At 43.5% G+C, this 14003-nt stretch overlaps 1 protein-coding gene across 17 annotated transcripts in view; it reads right to left on the reverse strand.

The window, feature by feature from the left end:
• Positions 1–14003, reverse strand: part of PTPRD (protein tyrosine phosphatase receptor type D) — a 1484152-nt gene that overhangs the window by 241938 nt on the left and 1228211 nt on the right. For all 17 annotated transcript variants that reach the window (XM_078675875.1, XM_078675878.1, XM_078675877.1 and 14 more), the window contains one exon: positions 8371–8461. In XM_078675875.1, coding sequence (XP_078532001.1) covers positions 8371–8461 — 91 coding nt within the window. The remainder of the gene's footprint in view (positions 1–8370; positions 8462–14003) is intronic.

A 14003-nucleotide genomic window follows, 5' to 3' on the forward strand; every position in this document is an offset into this window, starting at 1 on the left:
GCGAAGGCCGTTGACGCCACACCATTCACTCGAACCGTAGCAGTGGGGTTTGCATAGCTCTGAAAGATCCAATCGATAAAGCGGTCTGGTAGGCCAAAATGAACCAGCGTCGCCCGAAGGTATGGCCAATGGACCCAGTTGAACGCCTTTTCGGCATCAACTGAAAGGATCATGCGTTCCGCCGGGAATCGTTCGGAGCAGTCCATCAAATGGAGGAGTCGTTTAGTATTATCAGAGCGCTGTCGCCCGGGGACAAAATCCGATTGGTCCGGATCTATCAGACCGGGTAGATGACGGGAAAGTCTGGCAACTAGGATACCCATAAAGATCTTCAAGTCCACATTATGGAGGGATATTGAACTGTAGAAGGCACAAACATTAGTATCCTTCCCTGGCTTGGGAATCACAGTTATTAAAGCCTCTAGCATGGAGGAAGGGAAGGAGGAAGCCGTTGATGACCCAATGGAGTTAAAAACACGCGTTAGGAGCTGAGCTAATGTCCCCCAGAACTTCTTATAAAAACCGGAGGTGAACCTAGCAGGGCCCGGTGATTTATTGTGTTTTAGGCGCGCAATTGCCGAGATAACCTCTTCCAACCGAATGAGGGCCTCAAGGTCAGCTGCCTGGGATGGTAACAGTTTAGAAGTAGCCACGCCATGAAGGTACCGAGTAGGTTCATCTCTGACAAAACTTGAGCTGTGTATAACGTTTCATAGAATCGTCTAGATGCGTCTACAATCACAGAGTCCTCGCTACACTGCTACCCCCCAGGATCCTGTATCAATGTCACTTTGAGTGCTTGTCATTGTTCTCAGGGGCGGTTGCGAGGAGGCGCCCACATCAACCACCTCCTATATAGAAGGCATGCCCAAGGCTCAGAGCCACATGCTCTGCTCAGTCAACATCTAATCCTGCAAGCTGTGCCCGAGCCACCTTTAGTAGTCTCCAGACCCTAGGCGCTCCTGTTCGCTGGTGAATGCGATCCAACTCAGTGACCTCCCCCATCAGGCGCTCACGCTTCTCCCGTCTGTCCCTATTGTCAGCTGACACAATGCTAATGAAGACCCCTCTAATAACCACCTTCATCGCTTCCCATAGAGTTGTCAAGGATATGTCAGGGGTGTCATTTAAGGCTAAGTAGTCTGCAATGTTCTGCTCAATCTGTTGGACCACCGATGGGTGCTGGAGCATATTCTCCCAAAGGCACCAGAAAGTAGTACATCTTGGGGGCAAGGTCAGAGAGAGCCGCAGTGCAGAGTGGTCAGATAAGGTGCAGGGGAGAATCTCCACTTCGCGGGTGCGCTGTGTGAGGGGGTCTAAAGTGTAGCTATAGTCAATTCTATTGTAAGTTTTATGCGGATGTGAATAAAACGTGTAGGCCCTGGTGTTAGGGTGTCTAAGTCTCCATATGTCAGTGAGCCCTGCATCCGCTAGTGATGAGTAGGATTTTTTACGGTTAGACTGCCACCAAACTTTGAGGCCAAGAAATCAAAGGACTCAAAAGCAGAAAATCAAAAATGGAGGCGGCGGAAGCAGCAAATAAGATTTTGCCACGCAAAGCACATATACAAAGAAATTATGGAGGCCAAAATAATTGCTTGTGGTGATGAGAGCTCCATCATCAATTTATCGAACATTGTGATATTCAAAGCTACGTAGGATATTTTAATGCTGGTCCTATCATGTTGTACTGAATGCTCATTAGACTACACATAGGCAAGAATTTACCTTTTTAGGTTCATCAGGCAGTTGAAACTATTGAAAGTCCTTACCTTAAATAAAAAGAAACAGTCAGTGAATGGTTCAGGAGAAACAGAAACTGAGCCAGAGTCGATGACAATCTCAGACCTTTCTTTAATGAAAGCACTAAAGGAACTTGAAAGTGAGCGCCAAGGCATTTAAGCCTCCATCAACTGCCTATCACTCCAAGGGGTGCTATTGATATTTTCAATGAACTGATTCTGAATGGAATCAAAATAATTCATATAGAGGCCAATAGGAATAGGACAAAGGCAGGAACATTGTTCTCTAGCCGATGAGTATGTACTTAAAGGAAGCTTATATAGCCAACTTATAGCCAACAACAGCAGCTGTTTTGCAAGATGCAGTTGTAGCATGCTGTCTCAAGTGAAAGAACAGTACAAAGGTGATCTAGAGAGTTGGCGCAATGATGGTTTAATTACTGATGGTTTAATTACTAAGGAGGAATATATGTTTCTACGCAGGGACAACCCCAAAACAAAGGTGTTATACTTGACCCCAAAGTGCGTACGAACCCAACGGCACCTCCAGGATGGCTTATTATAGGCGCACCAGGAAGCCTCCTGGAAAATATATTGACTATTTCAAACAACACTATGTAAACAAGCATTAGAAATGCAATCGGGCTCGGATTTATTTGAGTTTGAGCTAATGGCATTGTAAATGCCAATGTCTTTTTGCCATGTGTTATGGAGTGTGTGCATGTGGTGTGTAGTGGAAGTATGTTGGTTGAATTGTAATTTTACCAATGGTGGCATGCTGTGCTTTATATGAATATGTTTAAAAGTAAAGTGTACCATACTGCGATTGCTTGGTGGAAAAGTGCACTGCCGGCTGGAGGTGTGTGTGCCTGGTGGAAGGGTGCACTGACGGCTGGTGGGTGTGTGCTTGGTAAAAGCGTGCACAGATGGATGATGGTTGTTGGTGTTTGTGCATGGTGAAAGCATTCATTGACGGCTGGGGGTGTGTTGTTGTGTGTGTTGTTTTCTGTGTGCTGGTGAGTGTGTGGTGGTGAGTCTGTGGGGGTGAGCCTGGGGAGTGAGTGTGGTGGTGAGTGTGTTGTGTTGAGTGGTGACAAGTGTGTGGTGTTGAGAGACTGAGGTGTGTGGTTTGTGTGTGCGTTATGTGTGTGTGGTGTATGTGTGTGTGGTGTTTTCTGCACACTCACACACTGCCCCTACACATTCACACACTGCTCACCCGCACACTCCCAATGTCACCCTGCATAGTCACACACTGTTTACCCTGCACACTCATTCTGCACACTCACACAATGTGCACCCTGACACACTGTCTCTGCAGTCACTCTGCACTCACTGTCACTCTGCACTCACTGTCACTCTGCACTCACTGTCACTCTGCACTCACTGTCACTCTGCGCTCACTGTCACTCTGCACTCACTGTCACTCTGCACTCACTGTCACTCTGCCCTCAGTCTGCACTCACTGTCACTCTGCACTCAGTCTGCACTCTCAACTCTGAAACTGCACTCTCAACTCTGAAACTGCACTCTCAACTCTCAAACTGCACTCTCAACTCTCAAACTGCACTCTCAACTCTCAAACTGCACTCTCAACTCTCAAACTGCACTCTCAACTCTCAAACTGCACTCTCAAATCTCAATGTGCACTTTCAACGTGCACTCTCAACTCTCAATCTGCAATCTGCACTCTCAAACTGCACTCTCAATCTGCACTCTGCACTCTCAAACTGCACTCAAACTGCACTCTCAAACTGCACTCTCAAACTGCACTATCAAACTGCACTCTCAAACTGCACTCTCAAACTGCACTCTCAAACTGCACTCTCAAACTGCACTCTCAAACTGCACTCTGCACTCTCAATCTCCACTCTCAACTCTCAAACTGCACTCTCAAACTGCAGTCTCAACTCTCAAACTGCATTTACAAGTTGTGAAATGAATTCTTTGGCAGACTGTTCTAAAAACGACATAATCAAAGTATGTGTTCCGAGTTGCTAGACTTGGGGAGTTCTACAAACTTTCCTACCAATGTTCTTTACTTTATAAAAAATAAAAACAATAAAACTTAGCACACTTCCTCTTTTGCCATCGCGCAAACGCTGCAACTAGCAGGATACCTAGATTCCATTCGGGGTTTCTCCCAGAGCTCGGAAGAATAGAATTTAAGTCAAGAACGGAAATCTACTTCTGCTGCTCCGCCTTTCAGCACGGTTATTTGCAGAACCAGTTCTTTGAATGTATATTTCACAGGCGAACAGATGTTTTGCAAAACGTGTAAATAAAATGTTTGACCTATTTTGTTTAAATGCTATTTTTTTATAACTGTTTTGTGGGGTTGGAGTTGGGGGGGGGGTGCTATGCAACAATCATGCGTGTGAACACTAGCTTTGGGGTTTGCATTGTTTATGGTGAAAAAGGATGTTGTGGAAAAATGCAGGCTCCCATTTCTTTTGGGCAAAAAACAGCTTATCCTCAGTTGTAGCGAGTTTTACACGTTTATGAGATGTACACGTATTTGTATATATGATATTCTTTGCCCCAAAGCATTGCCAAGCATGTCTACAATACAAGAGCGCACAAGAAAATAAAGGAATATACAAGCTATTGTAAGACCTTTAGCTTGGAACTTCTACAATGCCTTATGTGTCATTTGTTCGAACACTTTATTGAAAAGAAATATACGTTACAAGAGAAGTAAAGTTCTGTTATTACACCAGGACATTTTTATGAATCACAACTTTGACCTGCACCGATTTTTGCTTCTTAAAATAAATTCATGGATATATATATATATATTATACGAACGTGTTACACATATTTATTTTTGAGACATTTAAATTGTGCCAGGACAGGTTTATAAAGACAACGTTAATTACTGGCTGGCAGCAATAAAAGGAGAGAAAAATAATTACGCAGATAAGTATGTAGAATATTAGAAAAAGCAGGGAGTTTGTTAAAGCCGCTTTCTGCAAAGTACAGCTGACAGTGGCATTGGCTGGAAGGAGAATGCACCCGTTTGTTTACCTTCCATGAATAGAACGTTTAAGAACCAATTGCCAATGGTAAAGCTAAGTAAGTGGTACGGGTCTGTAATTATGCCGATGAAACCTTAACATGGATCTGTGAAATATTTCCCATATTACACCAGTCTCCGTGAAATGTATTTTGTACGCCACCACATCCACTGTATTTCATATTGTGAGCAATGTATGTTCTCTTCTGTCAATGTATATATATATATATATATATATATATATATATATATATATATATATATATATATATATATATATGCATTATAATTAATACAGAGATATTTTTTCAGAGAATATGTTTTGTTTTTACTGCCAAACAAACTTGTTTTAAGCACATCCCATTATCCGGTTATTACATTTGGAAACAGTGAAAAACGGGGACAACTGTTGACGTCTTATTTTATTGTTGCACAACATTGAAGGCCCTTGTCTTTCGACACTTCAAAGCGGCTTGTTCTGCCTGGGGTTACTTGCTATACCCTTCTGACGTACATTTCTGATGCGTGGTAACTTAATTTGCCTGGAGGTTAAGTGTGGTTCGTGCCATATCCAGATTTCTATTGTTGTATGGCGTTGAACTTCCGTCTTGCTTTGTTGGACATCAACTTACACTTGAGCGTAGCATGCTCGGCCAGCCCGCCGTGGGCAGGCCCCGCGGAGGGGGATGTTGACCAGCAATACAAAAAAAACAATATTTTGGTTACATGTGTGCGTGCTTGCTGCTTCAATCTTGCTTCAATTGCCCTCATCAGCCCGCACCTTGAAAAACAGCAGGTCTTGCTAACCACCTACCCCTCCACCAGACAGACACTTGTCTGGACGGACAAACAGTCCTACGGAAAGACAGACGGGCAGATTGGTGCAAAGCAATTCGCCTTATGCAGGAAACTTCCTTTTCTGGTTAAGCATTAACTGGTTTCCAGGCAGATCCTTCAGGCTGTTGGAAACCCGGATTTTATCTGCGGAATGCACTGCTAACCTGGCCCAGTAAACGCGCATCCCCTGTGTTGCTACAGAAATTCAGCCATAAAAACTGTCTGCTGAATCGGGCATTTGCATATTCGGAATGCAGTGCTATAAACCAGGCAGAGGGGCTGCAGCAGCTACTGCAGAGAAGTAAAACACTGGAGCCGAATCCCCGGTCTGCTGGGCGGATTTCCCTTCAGCCTCTTTAAAACACACGCCAATAAATCTGTGGATGAAACTGAGATTAAAAGAACAGCCCATGACAGAACGTCAGACTCTTGTTCTTGAACTAATGAAGCCCTTTCCCGGCCTGGCATGGAGCAGCTGCGCGCTGAGCGCTGCTGAATGGTGAACGCGCCCGGCCATCTGGATTCACTTACGGAGGCACCCTGACAGCTCCTAATTATAATTAATGTACTTCTTTGCGCGAGCACGAACGAAATATGCCCAAAATGGCGGAACAAAACTACATTTACCCTATCACTTTAAGCCTATTAAAACGACAACACAACGAAGACGAATCACTGGCCAGATGACAGAACACGCTAAGGAATGTGTGGAATTTGTCTCGGCCAAAGCCCTAGGAGATACTTCTTTTTTTTCTTCTTTAACATTAGTTCTCGAAACTCCTCCCACTTTCAGTGGGGAGGAGTCCGAGCCCTAAAAATCTACCATCATATGTAAAAGACAGTGGTAACTTTTTAATATTGATATATGATATTCCAATAGGTGATGATTATGTGTTGATAGCACTTAATGTTACAGCATTGTAAGCTAGTGTTGGCTGTGATGATGGCCTTATGGCAATGGAACATTTCTTTAAAAGCAGACAGGTCACCTTGTATAAGCATACGTAGATGTCCTTAGCAATGGCTAGATGATGCCCTGAAAGCAACTTCTTGCACTTTGGGAGTGAATTGGTCCACCAGGCCCATTGGACTGCGATGGGCAAATGTGGCCTGGTGGGAGGAACAGGTGCCACGGTAAGGCATGGGATAATCACAATACCATATGGACTATGTTTATAGATTACTTTTCTGTGGTGTGAAGGGGATCAATGGACTCTGCAGATCAGTTCATGAAGGAGATAAACAACACTCTCAATCTACATTTTACACATAGTATTAGCAGAACAAGTGTGGCATTCTTAGATTTAGAAGTTTACGTATACAACAGAAAGTTAGAGATAAGTCTACACAGAAAAGAAACTGCGGGGAACACAACCCTCCACGCACCCAGCTTCCATCAAAGGCATTAAAAAATGAGTATCCCATATGGCGAGATACTACGCACGAAAAGAAACTGTAGGACTGTGAGAGACACACTTAGATGTGAGGTAGAAATGAAAAAAAATTCTTACAGAGAGGCTATAGACTGGCTGTGGCAGAGAGTGGATGGTGCTAAGAGCAACTCATGGAATGTACTACAGTGAATTGGCTTTGGCGGAGTTACACTGTGAGTGCCTATAGGACAGTATTTTTATGAACGAGTTGACAGAAAATGTCCCTGCAACTTGTCCTGATTAGATAAACCAAAACGCATTGGCCCGGATTACAGTTGGCCTGGAAAATTGGTGCTACCCAATATTTTCTGACACTGCAAGGGTCACAATTTTTCGATTGCAATAAATAACACTAAAATCATGACTATTGCCCTCATGCGGATTTTGCTTATTTTGATGATTACCTGAGCAAAATCAGCTTGTCCTGCTATTTACAAGACAATATTCCCCAGGTAGATTTCGGCATCTTTGAACTTCTGAAATACACCGTTGGGAGAATACACGGGTGCTGTGCTTATCGCACAACTTTTAATTGCGATAATGAACAGCAACAGGGGTCGCTAAATATATTGGAATACTTTACACCGACCGGCGTAAACAAGGACGTAGAGTACGAGAGAAAAACGACATTTTATGGACATGTGCGCATTTGTGCTCCGAAGTATGTTCGCAGCTTTCAGTGTCAGGGGAAGTCTGAGCTGTAAGCATGAGCATGCATTTAATTATCCACTTTGAATATTTACTGATTGGTACGTTATTCTGCCCTCAGTTGATGACAGTAATTATCACACGTGACAGTGCACGTCTCTTCCCAGATCCAGGCTCGCGCTCCTTCCTATCTTTGATCATTTCCCAGGCTCTCATGTGACGCGAGTGGAAGCTTTGATGCAATAAGCTCTTTCCTGGTAGTACAATGCTCGGAGCAGGTACTGCAAGGCAGGTCAAAGGTTAACCGGCTCTGCAAATTGCAATTTAGCATGCGGCGGAGCCTTAGCAAACACCCCGCTAACGAAGCAGACCCTTCCTGGAAGTTCACGTCTGCGGTGATTAAGCCATAGACGACAACTGATTTCCCCTCCTGCCCTTTCGCCTCCTGCTTTACAATGGGCAAAAGGATAAAATATTCATACCCACAAAGATCAAACAGTTTGTCGGCTTTATTGCAGCTTAATGTCTTTTAATTGAAGTAATTAGATTTCTGTTTCTGTCCCCAGTGCCAGACTCAGGCGCGGGTTTGAAATACCCAACATGCACTCGGTTGAAAGAAATCACCGAGGTGTCGCTTTCATCAGAAGAAAACAAAAACACAGCCAGACATCAGAAAGAGATCTCCCGGATTTACCTCATCAAGATCCATCTCGTCTGGGTTCTCCCACTGCTTGGTAAACTTTCCGTGGCTTTTCTTCAAAGGCACTATTACTATGTAGTAACCCCTGCAAAGGAAGTGAGAGAAAACAATAAGCAAAGCGCAGGCACGGCAGATTAGCCTAATGGTGCTGACACGTTTTGCAGCTCTGTTTACTAATCCATTCTGGGTGTTCCAGTCCGCGAAAATAGCTGCAGTAAATGGTTTTAACTGCAAAGTTTAGGACTGGAGAGTGCATCTGCTCTAATCCACCTTCTACCGATCATCCAGTGGCGCAATGTGCCACTGGCATATTTATATATTGGATTTTCATGGCCTTACAAATATGTGCCTTTCACGTGGAAATCTGTGAAAGGGGTGTTTCATGTGTTTTGCTGAGGGCGTTCCCAGCAACATCCATGGCTTTATGCCACTGCCTCCAATTTATGAGAAATCATAAGTCTGAGGCAGTGCCAAAAACGTATGCCTCCCCACGGGCGGCGTAACGGGGGCACAATGAGGAGAAATATCTGTATTTCTTCCTCGTTTTTTTTCTCTTTATATGTGTGCTGCAGGAAAAAGCCTCCTGTGATTGTTTTTGTGCAGGAAGGTTTACCTTTCTGTACAAAAATAATCATCCCGCAACGCAGGCACCTTTGAATTATGGTGCAAATGTGCCTGCGAGGGCACATGGCAGCCCATTGTGCTCTGGGGCAGGGGAAAAGGACAGGAATGCGCAGTATCTAATAAATACGGTGCATTCCTGACCTTTTCTTTTGCCATAGGGCAGCGCAGCCGCAAGGACTGCTGTGCTGACCTACAGCAAAACAAAACATAAATGAGGCCACCAGTACTTAAAACTCACCTAATCAGTGTCCACCTTAAAGAACACGTTCTTCTGCATTCATTTAACTTTTATTTAACTTTTTATGAATATTGCACGTGTAGTTCTCTATTGCCCATGTAGCCAAGTTCGGGCTATAAAAATATTTTTACTAATACTCAATTAAGATTTAATACATTTGAAAATGAGTTCATAATGCTATAGACAGAGTGTAACAAAGTTCACCTACCACTGATATTTTATTATGTGGTGAGCTGTAGTATCACAGTTTGTTTGTCTTTTATTTTTTTCTGGCTCTGGTCATTAGTATTCTATGTAAATGAGGACTCTGAACCTGACACAAAGATTACTAAAGCTACATGTCTCCTACATAAATCTGAAAATTAAATATCAATGAATGAATGGTGAGCCAGATATTAATTTGAAGGTTTTTGATAGTCACCTCTGTCATATCAGTTTATTTTAATTTTTATAAACCTCTACCATTCTTTATTTTCATAGAACCCATGCACAGGTTGGTCTAGTGGAGCATTTACTGTCACTTTCACTATGCAATGTGTAAACTGGGCTCACAGAGGAAACGTTTTTGTTGTAGATAACTTATTTGAAGTTTCTTTCATGCCTTTCCATAGGTTGCTAACACCTCATCTAAAGCATAATTGTTACTGTTAAAACAATCCTTAAACCTTAAGCTCTACTGCTTTTCTGCTCTAAATGTTGCTTTCTCTCCTGTTGACTTTTATCACTAATAAAACAGCCTAGTTGTCAAGCACGCCCATCATACCATTCATAACTACACATTCATGAGTCAGTCAATTGATGATAAACAAAATGGCACCCTGTAAAGTTTGCCAAGAGTAGTGAGATTACTAGTACCATAATAGTTACTAGAGTTCTTGTGTTGATTTGCATTTGCAATAAACTAGATATAGGAACCGCAGACCAAGAAATCACTGGAGCCAGAATTTTGGCGATCACTGATAGAAACAAGACGATAATGTTCACTGATACAACCAATATGAACGTACTCACTGAGAGAACCAGGTGGATAAGGTTCACTGATACCACCAACGTGATGATGCTAACTGGTTGAACTAGAATACTAATGTTCAGCGATGCAACCAGTAAACGTGCTCACTGAACAAAAGCAACCAGAATGATATTGCTCACCAAGCCAGTATGATAATGCTCACAAACACAGCCAGAGTGGTAATGCTCACGGACGCCCCTTAGTGACAGTCTTTACTGATACAATCCGAGTGACAGTGCTCACTGATAAAGCCAAGAGGACAGCGTTACTAATACAACCTGAGTGATAATAGTCACTGACATAACTGAAGGAAATCTGCTCACTGATGCAACCTAGGGATAGTGATAAAAGGAGCGATAATGCTCACTGAGACAATCACACTTATTTCGATCATTGTCTCATTCATAATCCTTCCTGGAATTGTGATGTCTGCACTTTAGTAATAACTGCTATTTCCATTTATACTTGCTTCCCTTATAAACTACTCCTTTTGATACCTTTTGTAATTTCTCGGAAAATATTGCCGGAAGCATACCTTGTTGTCACCCAGCAAAAGATTTACATTCTGTCCAGCGCTTGACAAAGCAATGTAATTAGTTTCACTTCGTGGAATGACTGTCAATAAATTATTCAATGTTTGCAATTACACCTGTATGTGTTCATCAATGCAGAGGCGACATGAAGGAAGGGATTAACTGTTTAGCTTCTGTCAACAATGAACCCGATGTTTGCCTTTTGTCCTATTTACATATCTGAAAATAAAGAAAATGTTTTCATTCTCTGTATGTCCCAGAGTTCTAACAGTAAATGCCGAAGTGCATGTTCTATAAATCTGGGAATTTGTAGGAAAGGGACAAGTACATTTAATGTCATCAGCAAACAATTCAGTAATTGTATAAAATGCCCAATTTAACACAAGTTAAATACATTTCTAATTTTTTGATCAGCATGTGCTCCCTGAATGAAAGCCTTCATCTTTTAGACCTGGAAAAGGCCATCAACCAGCAACTCACGGAATACCTAGAGAACAACGATTTTGGATTCCGCTCCAGTGACATCACCGAAACAGCCCTGACCGCTGCCACGGACGACATTAGAACCCTCCTTGACCAGGGAGGCTTGGCCGCCCTGATCCTCCTCGACCTCTTTGCGCTTTCAACACTGTCTCCCACAAAACCCTGATAAAGAGGCTTCAACAGATCAACATCCAAGAAGGCGCCCTCAAATGGATTGCATACTTCCTCTCTGGAAGAACTCAGAGGGGCATCCTCCCTCCCTTCACCTCAGAGCCCAAGAGCATCATCTGTGGCGTTCCTCAAGGCTCATCTCTCAGCCCCACCCTTTTTAACACCTACATGGCCCCCCTGGCCAACATCATCAGAAATCACCAACTAAACATCTTCTACTACGCAGTTCACCCTCTCTCTATCAAAAGACCCCTCCACCACCAAGGCAAATTTTCACCTCTGCATGACCAGCATTGCCAACTGGATGCAAGACAACTACCTCAGACTCAACACAGACAAGACGGAAGTCCTGAGCTTAGGGAACACCGCCTCACCATGGGACAAGTCCTGGTGGTCTGCCAACCTGGGACCCCCGCTCACTCCCCTGGACCAAGCCCTAACCTCGGCATCATCTTGGACAGTAAAATCACCATGAAAAGCCAGATACATGCAGTCTCCTCAGCCTGCTTCTTCACCCTCTGAATGCTTTGAAAGATCTTCAAATGGGCCCAGTCATCACCAGACAAACCGGCACTCAAGCCCTCATCACCAGCAGTCTGGACTACGGCAACTCACTTTATGCTGGAATCACATCAAACCTCCTGAAGAGACTTCAGACCATCCAGAACGCAGTGGCCAGACTCATCCTAGACCTCCTCAGATGGACCCACATCAACCTGCATCTGAAGAAACTACACTGGCTCCCGGTCCAAAAGAGATGTCAATTCAAGTTTCTCACACACGCCTGCAAATCATTCCATAACCAAGGACCAGCATACATCAACCACTGCCTGAGCTTCCACCTACCCTCTGGAACAGAGCTGGACTTGCCATAGCGGGCACCGGGCGTTTCCCTGAGAGGCAGCTATGGTGGGGGCGGTTTTTCGGTCCTGGGGGCCGTTTTTGTTATTAGGGTCGGCAATATCGGGCCCCTGTAACAAAATCGGCAGAAACCGGCCCTTGCAAACTGCTCAGCTGCACTACCCCTCACCCAGGGGGAAGGGGGCGGGGGGGAGTGAGCTGAGCAGTGTGCGAGGGCCAGTTTCTGTTCCCAGTCCGGCCCTACTCCGGACCCCGGCTATTTGTCTCGCTCTCCCTTGTGCACACCCCCGCGTCCACCGCAGCAACAGTGGAGTTTGTTCCTTCTCCTACCTCGCCCCAAAATCCAGGAACAACCTCTCAATCCATCTTTGGACCTTGCCATCTCTCCAGGAGTTCAGAAGGGGACTCAAGACCTGGCTTTTCGACTGAAGCCCCTGACCAGCCTGGACATAGTGCCTGGATACCCTTACTGGTGATTAGTATGCTCTACAAATCCAGACTGATTAATAACAAAAAGTGACATTTGCTCCTAAAGAATAAAAGCGCTTTCTTGCAGATTACTGGACATCCACCACTGGCTTCTTCCAACAGGGTGTGCTCTCAACCAGACAACATTGTGTCAGGACTGACAAATTTTCATTTCTGAAACCGGGGATGCAATGCAAATATTTTATTTAATGTTATATATACCCATGTTTGGTAATGATTTTGGAAGTTGCAGGTGTCAAGCACAAAGAGAATACCTAGAACATATGACTGTCAGTTGAATGTTATATTATAATAATCAGCCAGCATGTAATTATGGCAAGATTATGGGTGGTTAAACTGTTGCCTGTTCCTTGGTGGCCTGCAAATTATTTTCAAGTGCTTTTGATTCTTGAGAATACCTGCTTACAATAATGATTCATGCACATCATTCATAAACATGTTTTAATCTCCACCTCCCACTAACTCGAATTATAGACACTTTCAAAGATCTTTGGAGCATTCAATTTCAAGAACATCTTCAGTGAATTCAGTGAATGGGCAATTGCCTTTTAATGCTGTACAATTTTCTTTTCAAGTTCTTTTTGAATAACGTCTGTGGTCATCAAAATTAGGGCCACTAGGCATTATTTAGAGTATGGCGGATGAAGTATATCTGCCAAAAAGCGACGGTTGGCCTGTCTGCAGAAATTTAGAGTCCGTAGTGGCCCTATATGATGGGTGAACATCCACTGCCCTTGGACCGATGTCCAGCATCCACAAAACCCTAAATCAACCACAGTTTCTAATCTTTCCACAAGAACCCTTGCTAGTATTTTCCAGCCACTGTTCAAGAGTCAAATCAGAGGAGGGATGTAAGGGCGTATGTACATATTTTCACTATTAGAGCTATACAGCTATTTAAATCTCATTGGGTTTATCGCATTTCTTTAAGTTTACTTATGCAGCACAGCAGTGATGTACTATGTATTTCTTTTGTTGCTTTTTTACGTCTGCTATTCAAAAGAGCCTCCATAAAACACACTGACATGAATCACTTCCGGAGGATATTTTGGCTGACTCAAAAAGTCCTGCATTACCATCATCTCTATATTGAGATCTAGCTCCTACAGACAACCTTACAATTTGAAAAATTCCTAGGGTACATTAGGTGGATGAGTAAAAATTTGAATCATTGTATTCATCTTTCGCGATATGAATTTTAGGCATGCATTCCTTTCAA

The sequence above is a fragment of the Lissotriton helveticus genome, chromosome 2_1, assembly GCF_964261635.1.
Source record: "Lissotriton helveticus chromosome 2_1, aLisHel1.1, whole genome shotgun sequence".
In the NCBI taxonomy this organism is placed as follows: Eukaryota; Metazoa; Chordata; class Amphibia; order Caudata; family Salamandridae; genus Lissotriton; species Lissotriton helveticus.